The sequence below is a fragment of the Triturus cristatus genome, chromosome 2_1, assembly GCF_964204655.1.
Source record: "Triturus cristatus chromosome 2_1, aTriCri1.1, whole genome shotgun sequence".
NCBI classification, from domain to species: domain Eukaryota; kingdom Metazoa; phylum Chordata; class Amphibia; order Caudata; family Salamandridae; genus Triturus; species Triturus cristatus.
In genome coordinates this window covers 762,229,533-762,244,612 of record NC_140581.1, presented here as the reverse complement: position 1 = coordinate 762,244,612, position 15,080 = coordinate 762,229,533, and the positions used below count along the sequence as shown (strand labels likewise).

Sequence of the window (15,080 nt, the reverse complement as noted above, 5' to 3'; positions counted from 1 at the left end):
GCAAGCGCTATATAAATGCAAATCTTTTCCGGCTTCTATCTCTACGCCATCCTTCTCAATCCAAATAACTGACTGATATCCACCACTCAAATTACTTTCATTCTTTACTATACTAATTCACCACTAATCCTTTATGGGTTCTGGAGTAGCGTGCTACTCGTCGAAAAAGTGCTTCAACACCCCATTAGGGGTAACAAGCGCTATATAAATGCTAACCTTTTTTCCCTCTTCTATCCCTCCGCTATCCTTCTGAATCCAAATAACTGACTAACCTCTCCACCACTCAAATTACTTTCATATTTCACTATACTAACTCAACACTAATCCTTCATGGGTTCCGGAGTAGCATGCCACTTGCTGAAAAAGTGCTTTAACGCATCGTCAGGGGTAGTAAGCGTTATATAAATGCAATTACATTTGCAATACAATACTTGTGTGGCTGGGTCAAGTACAAACGGCAGGCAAGGGCCCAAAAACGTATTGTGAAGACATCAAAATTACCCTCACAAAATGACCTGGTTTTGCAAAGGGGGGGGGGGGGGTTATCTGGGTTTTTGGCCTCTGGCTCTGCGGCCAACTAGGGCAACCATCCAGACCCACACATTTCTGAAAACTAGACACCCGGGGGATCCACGCAAGTCATTCCTGCCTGTGCTCTTCAGCAAACAATAGGTGTCTTCAGTTCCCAAGTGTACCTTACCTCTGAAAGAGTATGCAAATTCCCCATCTGGTTGCACAAACAGATTAAACAAAAGGGGTGCAACTAGTGACACCACACAGGTAATATGTTCAGCAGGCTAAAAGGAGTGTAGAAACAAGACTAATGATCGGTTCCTCAAAAATGCCCTGAATCACTCCAATGAATGTCCTGCAACATGTGAAACGCAGCAGAGGGATTCAGTAGCAGGTACCATGGTTGTATAACCTTGTCTCTGGTAACAAGTAATTGATTCAACATGGCTAGCAGGCAGGGGCGTAGCTTGGTCAGTAAGATTAGAGGGTGTAAGCTTCAGATTTCCCAACAGTCACACTGGTATATGATGCTAAAATACAATATGAGAAGCAGGACACAAGGGGACTTAAGAGGCAGTGGAAAGGGTTGTCAGGGGTACTTAAAGTGCAATTGTTTTCAAACTAACCACGTTTTATGGCAGACATGAGATGCATGTGTATGCATGTTTTTGTCTTGTGTGTACATGTAAAAATCCAGTGTGAAATACGACAGACACATCACCATACCCAACTGAATGCACCAGTACCTAACCATTTACTGCAAAATCTATTTTTAGGGAGGTGTTACACCCAAAACACCCCCCCCCCTGAAGCTATGCCCCTGCGCCTCCATCTCATCTTTAGATCAGAACCCAACTATTAGACCCATCTCTAGTGTCCAAAGAGTTGAGATCCAGTAGACCAGATGTTGCCTCCTAACTTTTGAAACCACTGGGAGGAATGTGATAGGCCCGCAGCTCTTTAGGCTGCTCTTGTCTAGCTCCCAGTGTTTCTCCCAGAGACCAACGTCACAACAGAGCGTCAGCCTTTGAAGCATAAGGAGCACAACACAAGTTTAACATGCACTGGCACAGCTAACACTGTGGGCTATTTATTAGTGAACATGCTTGGTAATTGCTGGGCGTATGTTTCTATATGTAGAGGGAGGTTAGAGGAGTTGGTGTACGTGGGTGATTGTTGATAGAGTAGTTGTTGGGAGTGTGGATGGGCGGATGTTTAGGTGAGTGAGCAGCACTAGGAGTGGAGTTGAGAATAGGCTGCAGTCACAACCATTCATCCATTAATTTAGATGATTTTACATATTTTCACTTTCATTCGCTAAACAATCCAAACTACTACACATACAAAATCGCCAGTCAATCAAGATGCACTATAGTTTTTTTGTTTTTTTTAAACAGACTTGTTGGTTTGAGATCAAAGAACGGATAATAACCAGACACTAATGACAAAGCATCCATACGATTAAAAACAGTTTAAGGATAACATTCAGAAAGTATTGCGCATTACCAAGAGCACTGCAACAGCATTTGTAAAAACATTTATTAATTATGAGTTACATGGCATAGTAAAAATTACAACGTCATTTAGGCGGGAAGAGGCAGAAGCAGCAATTCTTATGTATACAAATATATTAAGTTAGCTAAAAAGTACAGATTACAAAATATCTTTTCAAAGGTGGTAGAAAAGAGAAGGCAGAGCAGAAAAAACTGCTGAGCAAATATTTAAGGCAAAGAGAAATCTATGACTAGGAATTTGCTTTTCTGCAATTTGCAATAATTGGAGTCTCTACCTAGTATCAAGTTCCTTACCAGGAAAACGCAGACTCAGACTGGGGTTGCCTGGATTAATGGATCTCGTGTCCAGGAGCACACAAAAAAGCACCAAAGATTGTAAGAAGCCCGCACAGCCGCAGTGGTCAAAAGCATGTCCGCGAGTCGACTCTTCTGGTGGGAGAGAGGCGGGTATAGATTTGTAGATTGTACTTTGCCTAGTGCCAAAAAAAAAAAAAAAGTTCTTCTAGGAAAAGACACAAATCTGGCGTTTCCTTGTGTCGCTGTCTGTGCACAACGTTGCTGTCATTGGAATACAGCCGTGAATTCTGGACCTCCTGAATTACACTTGTAAAGGCTCGTCTCTTACCAAGGGTCTTACCCCTCAGGGGTACATTCATATGCTGCATGCAAGATCAAACAAAACCGGTTCTCCTTACATAAAAACATCCCACAGGTGTTTGAAATGAGGGTGACAAACTAGCCCATCTCCAGGCACTACACGCTATTAGGAAAAGCAAACCTGATCTACTTAACATATATTTTTTAAATACACAAGAAATGTTCAAGATTACAACTAGCCCTCTGAACTGGTTTATAGGAGTTGGATTCAGTCTGTTGATGCACATGTATGCTTTGCAAAGCTGAGGCACATTATCTGCTCGTACATAATGCCAACCGTAGGTCATTCGTTATAAAATAAGAGTAGGTTTACCATGTTAAAAAAAGGAACTGACCTCATTTCTCAGAAGAGTTTCAATGTGCCTTGCAATTCTGTACCTACAAACATACATGCATGGAGGATGGCTACCTTAAAGGTAAGAAGAAATAAGGTTTGGCAACAGAAATGGAGACCTAGGAGAAGGGAGATGCCAAGTAGTCCAAAGAGCCAGTGATAGCCCTTGATTCATGCTGCAACTGTCAAAGAAATTAAGGTGCAACGAGAACACTATGGAAGCCCCAAGGAAAGTGTTCGGCAACCTCTTCATTATACCAGAGTGAGTGTCGGAAAGCAATTCCTCAATCCTGTATTCATGAACACGGAGTTCATTCAAACTATTTCGGTACTGGAAGCTTTGATACTGCTTGGGTAGCAGAATATTTAACCATCCGTGTCTGTTGTTGGATAGGTTACCTGAGGCAGTGCTACAGCCTATGTTGGAATATGAACTAGACCAGGAGAGGGGAAGCCACCTGCAGTCTCCTCAGCATAAATAAGTGAGTCAGTCTGTCTGGTTCCAACAAAATGGGTCAGGGACTTTAATAAAACACAAAGCACCATTTGCAGACTGGACTGCACACTGATCCTACTTCCGTTCATTTTGTTTTTATGTTTGTTTTTAAAAGTCACTTTGTAACTTGGGCCCAAAAATGCTTGGGGTTATGCGCTTTAGCGTTACAATATCTCTCGAGAAAGGACCAAATGGCCATACCATATGGTTTCCAAGTGGGCTTGTAAAAGCGCACTGGGGCTTCCAGAAAATTCCAAACAGACTAGATGCATTTTCCAGGTTCGGTATGCTGGGTTAGATACGACCCAGCGCCCCCCTACCAGCGATTGTCATTGCGACCCATGAAGGAGCCAAAAGGAAAAGAGATGTAAATGTCTGGCCAAAGCTTAGTGTGTAAAAAATGTTTTACATAGCATTTTAGAAACATTCCAAACTACAAATAGCTTCCACTACTTAAATAGGACGGCTAGGCTTTCCTTTGATAAACAGGTTACATTACGCAATTTGATTCCAAATCTTGATCCTATCCAGTGATAGCTAGATTACTCGAAGATGCGGCCTGTTCTTTGGCGTGACGCCCATTAGAGTCTGCGCAGTCTAATGCTGGCTGCCTCTCACGAGGCCCTGGGCGGCAGCCGCTGCTTGTACATCCCCGCCAAGGCTTTGGCTGTGCTGTAAATCATCTGTCGGCGAGACATGCCGGTGAACGCCACGTGCCAATCAGTCTTGCTCACATGAGGCACATTCCGTTCAACAACTTCACCAACTGTCACCAAAAGGCCAGACCACCGGAGATTGTAGTCCTGCGGAGTGAGGTTTTGAGCCTAGAAAGAAACAAGAGTGGCACAGGTTACTGGCATTTCTCTGCACACCTACATCAGAGATAATCTTTAAGTATTAGTCATGGTAAGTGTCTTTGCGCGCAAAAAGAAGAGATTTAACAATAACAATATCTATTGTAGGCATAAGCAGAACTTTAAAACACAACATTGGAATGGGCAGGTATTTTTTTTTTAGAAAGTTTTTCTAAACAATACATATTACAGTGAGATTATACTCATTTATAGTTAAGTAATGGTTTTCACAGCTAACGGCATTCAATAATATTGATATTTACATGTGTCCTCTACGGAATGACTCATCTACATGTACCCACCACCTGCTTTATAGAGAGCTTTGGAAACAATTTTCTATTGATCTTATGGAAGTACAGTAATACTGAAAATCTACTGTATTTTAATGCATTGATAGGGATCTGCAGTTGCAGACCCCCCCCCCCCCCCTTGCATTTACCAGATCAGCCCCTGCACTACTCAATTTACTTCCTTATGATTGGGGATAAAAATGTTTGTAAGAAATTGCGTCAATGGTTGGGGGATGAAAGCCGCCTCAAGCAGGAACCAGAATCATGGTCATGATGAGGTCATAAGCAAATCCTAAATGAACCTGGGCTCAACCCTCGGGTAGCTTGGCACAGAGCAGTCAGGGTTAACTCGGAGGAAGTGTGTAAAGTGTTTGTGCAACACTTAAAACAGTAACACAATGAAAACACACCACAAAAGGATCCCACACCAGATTTAGAAAAAGAGTAATTTTTAATAAATAAGGCAAAACCAAAACTAAAAAAATCCAATCAGTAGAACCGGAGGTATGCACATTTAAAGGTTTCAGTGAAAATAGTGCCGAAAAGCACAAGACACCAACTGTGGATATCTGGTCACGCCAGACCGGGACAAAGTCGCAAGTTCAGGCCAACCGCAAAGGAGCGCACTGGCAACAGGGACCCGGTTAGGCCTGCTGAACAGTAGTAAATACAATTCCGACTGCAGAGTGTTGCGAGGGCCACCTGCGAAGATGTGTTGTGCAGCTGAGGCGATGTATCGGATCGGAGGTGCTGCGGAGCTGCGATGCGAGATCCTGCGTTGTCGTGGAGGATTCTGTCGATCAGTGCTTGCGATACGAAGTCGGGGTGAAGCGCCTGTTCAGAGGTCCTCAGTTGAGAGAACCTGTGGTGTCGTCAACGCTGCTTTCGACAAGAGATTTGCAATGCGAAGGCTTGCGTTGAGACACTTTGGATAGGCGACGGTTCCAATGCAGTCTGAAAGGTCGATGCAGAGTCTTTCGGATCAGGAAACCTTCACAACAGAGACAATGCGTTTGTTCTGCTTGGGATTGCGCCCAAGAGCAGAGGAGATGCGTTGGTTCTGCTGGATCCACAGAGGAGCTGGCAGAGCACTTTAAAGGCCGACTTCCAAGGGTTCAGGACTGGGGTGGCACCACTTGGCAGAATGGGACTCACAGAAGGCAGTCAAGGTGGTTGGAGCCTTCTGTCCCTAAGGCTCTAGTCAGGGAGCGAGCCAACTAGCCCTTGAAGTCACTCTGAGGTCCTGAGTTCAACAGATGCAGGTCCAGTCCTTCTAACACAGGCAAGAGGGCAGCAGGTCAGCACAGCAGGGCAGCAGTCCTCCAGAGCAGCAGTCCACCAGAGTGGCACTCCTTTCAGCAGCACAGCAGTCCTCCTTCCTGGCTGAGTATCCACAGGTCCAGAAGTGTAATGAAGAGTTGGTGTCGGAGGTTTTATACCAGGGCATTCCTTTGAAGTGGGAGAAGCTTCTAGAGGTTTCCCTTTGAAGTTCGCAGGCATCCTGACTTCCTTGTCCTGGCTCCAGACTAACTAGACAGAGTATTCAGTCCTTTGTGTGGTGGCAGGACACAGCCTATTCAAGTGTAAGTAGGGCTGTGCCCAACTCCGCCCTCCCATTCTGCCAGTGATAGCCGATCCAGACCCACTTAAGCTCTCTATTGTGCATGCTTGTCTAGGAGGAACCCAAAAAGCCCATCTGCCAGCTACACACAGTCATGTGACCCAGAGACAGGCTGTAGGAACAAAATGGCTAAGGCAGAAAAATGCCAACTTCCTAAAAGTGGTATTTTCAAAACGGTAACTTAAAATCCAACTTTACTATAAGAGAGGATTTTTCATTACAATTTCAAAGACACCCAACATGAACCGGCTACATGCTTCTATTTTAAAGTTACAGCTTATTAAATGTAATTAAATAAAATGTAATAAGGTAACTCCAATCTTATCCTATGGCAGGTTATACAGAATTGGAAAACAAATATAAGCTTTTCACTACCAGAACATGTAAAACTAAAAAGCATATATTCTACCCTTTAAATACACTGCACCCAGTCCTCTGGGTTGTTCAGGCCCTACCATAGTGTTGACTTGTATGTATCAACAAGCATTGACATAGCTAATAGGTCACCCTTTTGGGACCTTATAAATGTGGTTGAATAGCAGATTTCACCTTGTGGCATACTTCTCAAAACAAAGCCATAACTTAACTTCTATGAGCAAGATACAGGAAGGGAAGCCGTACCTCCTGACAAGAGGCTGCTTTGGCAATCAGAATAAAACAAACTTCGAGAACCTAATGCATGCGGGTTAGGGAATAAACACTTTCATGGAACACAGAGGTACAGCGCATCTGCGCGCGAACAGCAAAAGGAGAATCTTTGATGTGGAAAAGGGTAACTCCATTTTTCAAATGTAAATCTGATTTCAGGGGTGAAGAGGAGAAGATGGGCAACCTTTCAGAGGTGCCCCAGTCTTCGGGAGTGATGAGCTATACAGCTCAAGCTAGGCCAATCCTGATTTGCATTGGCGCTTTCAACAAGGTCACAATAATATTTTCTATTTACAGCGCTTAGGGCGGCATAGGTTTGAAAAAGAGTGCTACATTTAAAAAAAAATTACTATGAGTACAGGAGTTCGGGTAGACGAAACTGAATCAGTTCAACGGCTCCTTTGCTAGATTGGTTATTTTTCCCCCGCCATTCTGGCGAGGGAGGATGGAACTAGCTGCTGAACATGTGTGTAACATGTTAAAATATGTACATATTATGTATACATTAGACTAACACATGTAAATCTGGCAGCATCGCTTACCTGCGGGGAGGCGCATGTGAATATGCAGCACTACACCCTAAAATAGATTCTTACAGGGAAACATACTCCATTTGTGGAACATGTTGGCTGCAGATAAATATGCTATGCATAAACTGTAAAGCTGTACTCCTCTCACAGTGGCTCTAGGCATTGGATGGTGCAGATGTTTGAAATAGCGTCCGTAGGACTGTTTGTCCCACAAGGGACCGCTGCCTGGCCTGAATATCCACACAATAGTGTCTTGTGAACGTGTGTGGATTAGACCAAGTAGTTTGCTGCCTTACAAATGTCAGCTAGGGGGATGTTCCCAAGAAAGCCACTGAAGCACCCTTCTTCCTTGTAGAGCAGGCTTGTGGAATGGTTGGTAAAGTTCGTTTGGCATAACAAATTTTAGTACATTTTACAATCCATCTTGCGATTCCTGCTTTAGAAAAGGCTTTACCCTTTCTTGGGTTTGAGAAGGTCACAAGAATCTGTTGTATTTTCATGAAAGGTCTAGTACTCTCAATGTAATACATCAAGTGTACCGAGTGCCATTTCTGCCACGGTGTCTGGCTTAGGGAAAAAACTGGTAAATCAAGTGTTTTGTTTAAATAGAAGAGAGAGATTAACTTTGGGAGAAATTTAGGTTGTGTATGGAGACGTACTCAAGCCTGGAAATAAGGATTTTATATGGTAAGAGCATGAATTTCACTAACTCTTCTCATGGAAGTTATAGCTACAAGGAAAGCTACCTTCCAAAATGAGGAACTGCAGAGGACAACAATGCATTGGTTCAAAAGGTGTGGACATAAGCCTTGTAAGAACGACATTTAATTTCCATGCTGGTACTGGTGGAGTGTGTGGTGGAATTGTTCTTATTAGCCCTTCCATAAAAGCTTTGACAACTGGTATATGAAAAAAAGTGACTGATGCTTGAGGTTTTGCAGGTAAGCCGCAATTGCGGCTAGCTGCAATGGTATGGAAATATAAGCTAAATATGATTTCTGCAGGTGTAACAGGGTACATAGTATCTGTTGCACCGTAGGCACGCAAGGGTCTACATGCTAGTCTGCACAGTAGTCGAAAACACTTCCATTTAGCTGCATAACAAGCTCTTGTGGTTGGGCACCTTGCCTTCTTTAGAATGTCCATACATTCTGAAGGTAATTGCAAGTATCCAAACTCTACGACTTCAGGAGCCAGATTGCCAGGTTGAGTTATTTGGGGTTTGGATGCCTGACCCCGCCCTTGCTGTGAGTGAGAAGATCTGCTATGTTGGGGAGCTTCTTGTGAGGCACTAGGGACAACTCTAATAGCATTGAGAATCAGAGCGGTCACATCCAGGTGGGGGTTGGAAGAATCATCTTGAGAGAGGTCTGTCAGAGTTTCCTAGCCAGATATGGAATGAGTGGGCAGGAGGAAAAGCATATACAAATATCCCTGATCAGTCAATCCAAAGAGCATTGCCCACGGACTGTGGTTGGTGGTACATGGAGGTGAAATTTTGACATTTTATGTTTTCTACAGTGGGGAAAAGGTCCACATCCAGTGTCCCCCTCCACTGGAAGTAGCAGTGAAGGACTCAGGGGTGGAGTTCCCATTCATGGACTTGTTTCTGTATCCAGCTTAGCAGGTCTGCTACTGAACTGTCCACTCCCGGAGGATACTTCACCAAGAGGTGGACCTGATGGCGAATAGCCCAGTGCTAGATATAGTCTGTGCTAGCTGAGACAGCTGTATCGAATGGGTTTCTCCTTGTTTCTGAATTTTATACATTGCGGTTATGTGGTCTGTCCTGAGAAGAACATTCTTTCCAGTTATGTTGGGGAAGAAGGCTTTTAAAGCCATCTGAATGGTTATAAGCTATAGTATGTTGACGTGGAGTTTTTGCTGATTAGCAGTCCAAGGTCCCTGGGCCGTCATGTCCTTTAAGTGTGCACCCCATCCCATGAGTGATGCATCCCTGGTGATAGTAACATGAAGTACTAGATCCAAAAAATGTCTGCTTTTGACGACGTTCTATGTGTCCCACCAGTTCAAAGATTTATGGACTCGGGGTGAAACAAATACTAGATCCTCCAAATAGTCCCCTCGCTTGTGACCACTGAGATCATAGACACTCTTGTAAGGGGCACATGTGTAGCCTGGCATGAGGAAATACTGCTATACAAGAGGCCATCATGCCCAGAAGGCGCATCATCGTCTTGACTGGCAGGCGACGATGTGGCTGAAAAAAGAGCCTATTGGTTCTGGAGATCAAGAACCCTTTGTAAATAGGGGAATGCTGTGGCAGAGATCAAATTGTGGATTGCTCCCAGATATGGCAGTATTTGAAGAGGCTGTAACTTGGAGACATTTTTTGTGAATCCCAATTTGTGCAACAGGTTGATGGTGGGCTTGGTAGCTTGCAGGCTTCTCTGTCTCTTTGAACTCTTGACCAGACAATCGTCAAGGTGTAGGACGAAGTGAATGTTGTGTCATCTTAAATGGGCTGCCACCCCTGCTAGACATTTTCTCTACACTCTCTGGCTGTTGTCACTCTAAATGACAAAACTAGAATGGGTAATGACCATTTACAACAAAACGGAAGTACCAGAGATGTGCAGGATGAAGCTCAGATCGACCGCCTTATTGTAGCAGTGGTATTACATCCTGTAGTGTCACCATGTGAAAGTGTTCTGACAAAAATTAAATATTGAGCAGTCGTGGATCTAGTATTGGCCTTAGTCTCCCATCTTTTTGGGGTATCAAAAAGTATAGGGAGTACACCCCCTTTTCTTGATGTCCGAGTGGGACAGGCTCAATGGTACCCTTTAACAGAGCTTTTACCTCCTCTTTGAGAAGATGAAGGTGCTGAGGTTTGAATGTTTCTCTGTGAGGACTAATGTTAGGTGGGTGGGAAGTGAGTTCTAGGCAGTATCCATTGCAGATGATGAATAGCAATCACTGGTTGATGTGATCTCTGGACACAGGTGGTGAAACTGCTGTAGCCTTCCTCCGACAGGTGTCGTGTGCTTGGGGGGGGGGGGGGGCATGTATGTTAAGCCACTGTTTGGAGGTAGCGGCTTCCTTTTCAGGAGTTCCTCTAACCCTATCACTGTGTTTGTAACTTCCTCTGTAGTAGCTCTCGGCTGCTTGTTGATGATGCACTTTTCATATGTTTGAGTGTCAGCGGTGTTCGCTTTGGAAGCCCGGTGCCTCGATACCTACAAAAGGACTGTTGGTGTGGTGTAGTGGACTGCAGAGCTCCCATGGATTTTGCAATCTCTGTGTCTTTCTTAATTTTCCCTAGCTGATAGTCCACCTCCAGGCCGAAGTGATGGTCCCCATCAAAAGGGGACATCAAGGAGCCATTGGTGCACCTCAGTCTTGAACTGAGAGATGCGTAGCCAGGCATGCCTACGCAGGAGAATGGAGTTTATTCCTCTCACAGCAGTGTCTGCACTATCTAGAGCGCAGCGTATGGCTGCACTGGAAATATGTCAAACCCTCTGTGACTAGCTTTACCCCCTTTTTCTATATTTCTCTGGGAGATAATGTATTAACTTTTCCATTTCGTCTCAAGTGGCCCTCTTGTATCAGGATAGTTACTGTACTGAGTTAGTTATGCGCAAATGATTAGCATGTCCCACTGCTAACCTGCCGCATCTATGTGCTTGCTTTCCTTATCAGGAGGCGGCAAGGCTCCAGTACTCTGGGAAGCTGCCCTCTTCCTTGCAGTTGTTGCCACTAGTGAGTCTGCTCTTGAGTGCCCCATGTTATAAAGTGGGTAAGCGGGGAAGGTGTGTACTTCGTCTCAATATGTGGTGCAAGGACTCTAGTCTTGACTGGATCTTTAAAGATTTCCGTGGAGGATTTGAGCATAAGTATGTATTGAACAGAGTGCTCAGACTTGGAGTGTCAACTACAAAATCTGTTTCCTCCTCTGTAGTTTGCATTTGCACTTTATGATATTCAGCAGCTCTCTGAGTGACACTATGTTAGGAGGAGGTATCATCCGGAGGCAATTGCTTAGCTGGTACGAGGACTTCAATGTCTAGCTCTGGTAGTACGCTATTATATGCATCCCACGGATCTAAGCTTTGGGGAGGGTCTCCAGGTGATCTGTGTCAGGTTCATAATGACTAGCGGTCCCTGTGTCTGCATCATGTGAGTGACTGGATGATGGTGACACCGGCTGTGGAGGTGGTGCGATGTTGAGTGGCATAGGGCTAGTGGCCTTCTGCTTGATGCTTTTCCTCTTTGGAAGAGGCTGTGGGAGTTCAATATTCTGCCTCTTTCTTTATGGGCCTTCTCAGGCAAGTGTTTGTCCTCCATGGAGTACTTCTTGTGCATGCGTTCTTTAAGATTTTCAAATAAGTTTCCCTCTGTATTTGAAGTTGTTATCCTACTTTTCTTGGGCCCCATGTCTTTCTCAGTTTGTTTCTCCCTAGGAGAATAGGAGGTTGATGCTGAAGCAGTCTATTACTTTTTTTCAAAGTCAAAGTGAAGCTTTGCTTCTAAGATTTTTTTGGAGTCGATGTATGGCCTGGCTTCGATTAGGTGTTCGGTGACACCATACGCTTGCTAGGCTCTGACAGCTTGTCGACCCCGAAGGGATGCAGCGCATCTGAGGCTTTGCTAATGCCACAGGCTGCGCAAGCATGGAGGACTTTGTCGGCACAGACTGCTGCTGTGCATCACCTCCACGCCTGTTCATATGGCTTTGAGCCAGGATCGAGGGCAGTCTTGTTTTGTCTTGGCTCGGAGGCAGGCTCTCGGTGTCTGTGAAATTCTGAAGGCTGTGGTGCACCCAAGTGATGGTTGGTGGGTTGTGGGAGCTGGGGAGCAGTCTTTTGGTGCAAGAGGGGTTCTGTGGACCTTGGGTACTCATGGCCCTTGGTGTCGCCTTCGTCCTGGACCCTGACCCCAATGAAGTCTGTTCCTCTGGAGGGGTCACTGCCAAAATCGCCAACTCATCATGTTGGCTGAACTTATTGGAGGTGACTTAGTGCGGACTGCACAGGATGACACACCTTGGGAATGTCGTGGTCTCCATCGTTGCGGTTAGAAATGGGATTGCTGGTTGGCTTAGGTATGCACCTAGGCCCGGCCCACCACTCTATTCAGGGTAAGCAGACACACACTAAAAGATAACCTGTGCTCACCCTCTGGTAGCTTGGCATTCAGCAGTCAGACTTTCAAAAGAGGCAATGTGCAAGTATTTGTGCAACACACATACACCAAGTAACACCATGAATACACCACAAAGACTCCACAAGGTTTAGAAAAATAGAGACTATTTATCTGAGCAAAATAAGACCAAAACGACAAACATCCAATCAGTAGAAGTCGAGATATACATTTTTAAAGATTAAATGCAAACATAGTGCTTAGGAGTCAATTGGGGTCAAAAGGTTACTTGATGCCACGAGGGTTCAGTGCAAATCCAAAGTTCAGCGCAAATCCAAAGTTCAGCCCAACCTTGATGGTGGGCAGGCTGGCCTGCTGAGAACGTACCCTGCATGGAGCGCAGCGTTGACAATGAGGGCATAATGCGTCAACCTTTTCCAGCAGTTGTGTTGCTGCGTCACTGTCGACCTTCGCTGAAGTGAAGGCATTGTGTCGACGTCGGGCCGCCCAGGCTGTAAAACCACTGTTGAACAGCCTCGGCATCGAAGGCGATGCATCGGTTCCGACTGGGTCAATGGTGACAATGCGTTGGTTTCGCAGCAAACAGCTGCAGATCCCATTTCTGATGCCGAGAATTTGGAGAGGGCACCTCAGGCAAGGGTAGGACTCCCAGAAGGCCAGCAGCACCAGCAGAGTTGTAGGAGAACCCTTGGAAATCACTTGTAGGGAAGGCAGAGTCCACCTCTCCTTCAGCAGAGTTAGGGAGCAGCAGGGCAACAAGCAAATAAACAGCCCTTTCAGCTGACCTTTAATAAAGATAGGATCCGATGGCTAAGGTTTATATTTTTTATCACCTCTAGGTGTCAAAATGCGTGCTCGTACGGGGTCATTGAAAAGGTCATCCGCATGCCTCATCATGCCCTTCAGCATTGAGAGTGCCCGGCTTGATGTGTGTGTGGATCCAAGTGTCTCAAATAAAAAGTATTCTTCTAATGACTTTATGTAACGTCACGGTACTCTGCTGCTCTAGCTAGGAGTTCCAGATAAGCCACATTATCATCAGGTGGGGAAGGCTTTTTCAGGGTAAAGGTCTGGGTCATTGTCTAATGGAGGGTCCAAGGTGTATTCCTTCCATGAGGCTATAGGTTAATGAATATCTTCCTCACCAATATCTTCCTCTTCAGGCTGTGAAAGTGGAGATCCCTGAGGTGTTATGTGTAAAGGATCTAAATGTGGATTAGAGGGTTGAAATCGAGGGGATGGTGGAGAGGGTTAAACAGGGCTGGTAACCACATCCTTTTTCTTCAAAAGAATCTTATAGTGAATCTTCAGAAGGAAGCTTGAGAGTTTGAGCATGAATATGTCCTGTATCAGGATTGAAATAAATCTTCTTTTGTTTGGGATCCACTTTGGGATGAACAATGTCTAAATTAGAGTCAGAAGGTTCAGGGAAGCCGTCTTTTGATTTTGGCACCGAAGGCTTAGATGCCAGGATGGACTTACTTTTTAGGAGCAGAAGGTTTTGGCTCCGAAGCATGCTTTTCTTTCGGTGTGGAGGATTTCGGTTCCGAACAGGATCTGGGTTTCGAACTGTAAGGTTTCGGATCCGAAAAGGATTTTGGTTGACCCTGTCCCGAGCCGACAGGCTTGGCTGTCTGTTTTGGTGCTGAGCCGGAAGGCGGTGGGGTTGAAACATTGTCTTAGTGCCACCATTGCCATAAGGCAGAGGTGGTGCCGAAGCCTAATGAGTTTTGGTTATGGGCTTAAGGGGCAAGGGGTCATTAGTACTCCGAGCACCCTGTCCCGGAGGCACGTCTTCTGACTCCATGTCTATCTCGAGTTCGGAGTCCGATTCTGGAACCAAGATGGCCTTCTTCTGCCACTGATGCTTCAACGTCTTCATGCTCAGATTCTTCACTGAAGATATTCGGAGTGTGTTGAATATTCTGATGTTGCATTTCACGACATCGAGCCTGTCGATCGCAAAGAGTCTTTTTGGACCAAAGCGGTTTACAAGCATCGCAATTGTCCTCCTTGTGCTCCGGAGACAAGCACAGGTTACACACTATGTCAGTCGGTGCAAGGATACTTAGTGTGGCATCGAGGACAGAATTTAAAAACGGAGTCCGTTCCATCAGCAGAAGACCGGACTGACGCGGTCAGGCCCATAGGCCACCCATGGAGTTTTCGATCGAAAATGAAGGATTCGTTGACCGAAACAATATGCAGAGAAGTGGGAAACGCATACAAATCAATACAGTCGAGGGTAGAGTGGATTGCGCACAGAGGGGAACCTGAAGAATGGTTTCGAAGCTCAGCAATACACGTCTGAACCCGATGGCGGAAAAAAAACAATCTAACAATGGAGTCGATGCCCATGCACACGATCACCAAAAGGAGGAGTCACCTTACCTCGTGACTGGAAAGACTTCTTTGAAGAAAAACAACTTGCAAATATCCGGACCCAACACCTGATGGCAGGAGTATGCAAAGCATGTGTATCTACAGCTCACATGC

General features: G+C 45.2%; 1 protein-coding gene across 2 annotated transcripts in view; it reads right to left on the bottom strand.

Moving 5' to 3' along the window:
- Positions 1-2,035: 2,035 nt before the first annotated feature.
- The window catches only part of PRRC1 (proline rich coiled-coil 1), a 191,292-nt gene continuing 178,247 nt past the window's right edge, over positions 2,036-15,080 (bottom strand). For both annotated transcript variants that reach the window (XM_085632703.1, XM_085632704.1), the window contains exon 9: positions 2,036-4,338. In XM_085632703.1, coding sequence (XP_085488829.1) covers positions 4,129-4,338 — 210 coding nt within the window. In that variant the 3' untranslated portion in view covers positions 2,036-4,128. The remainder of the gene's footprint in view (positions 4,339-15,080) is intronic.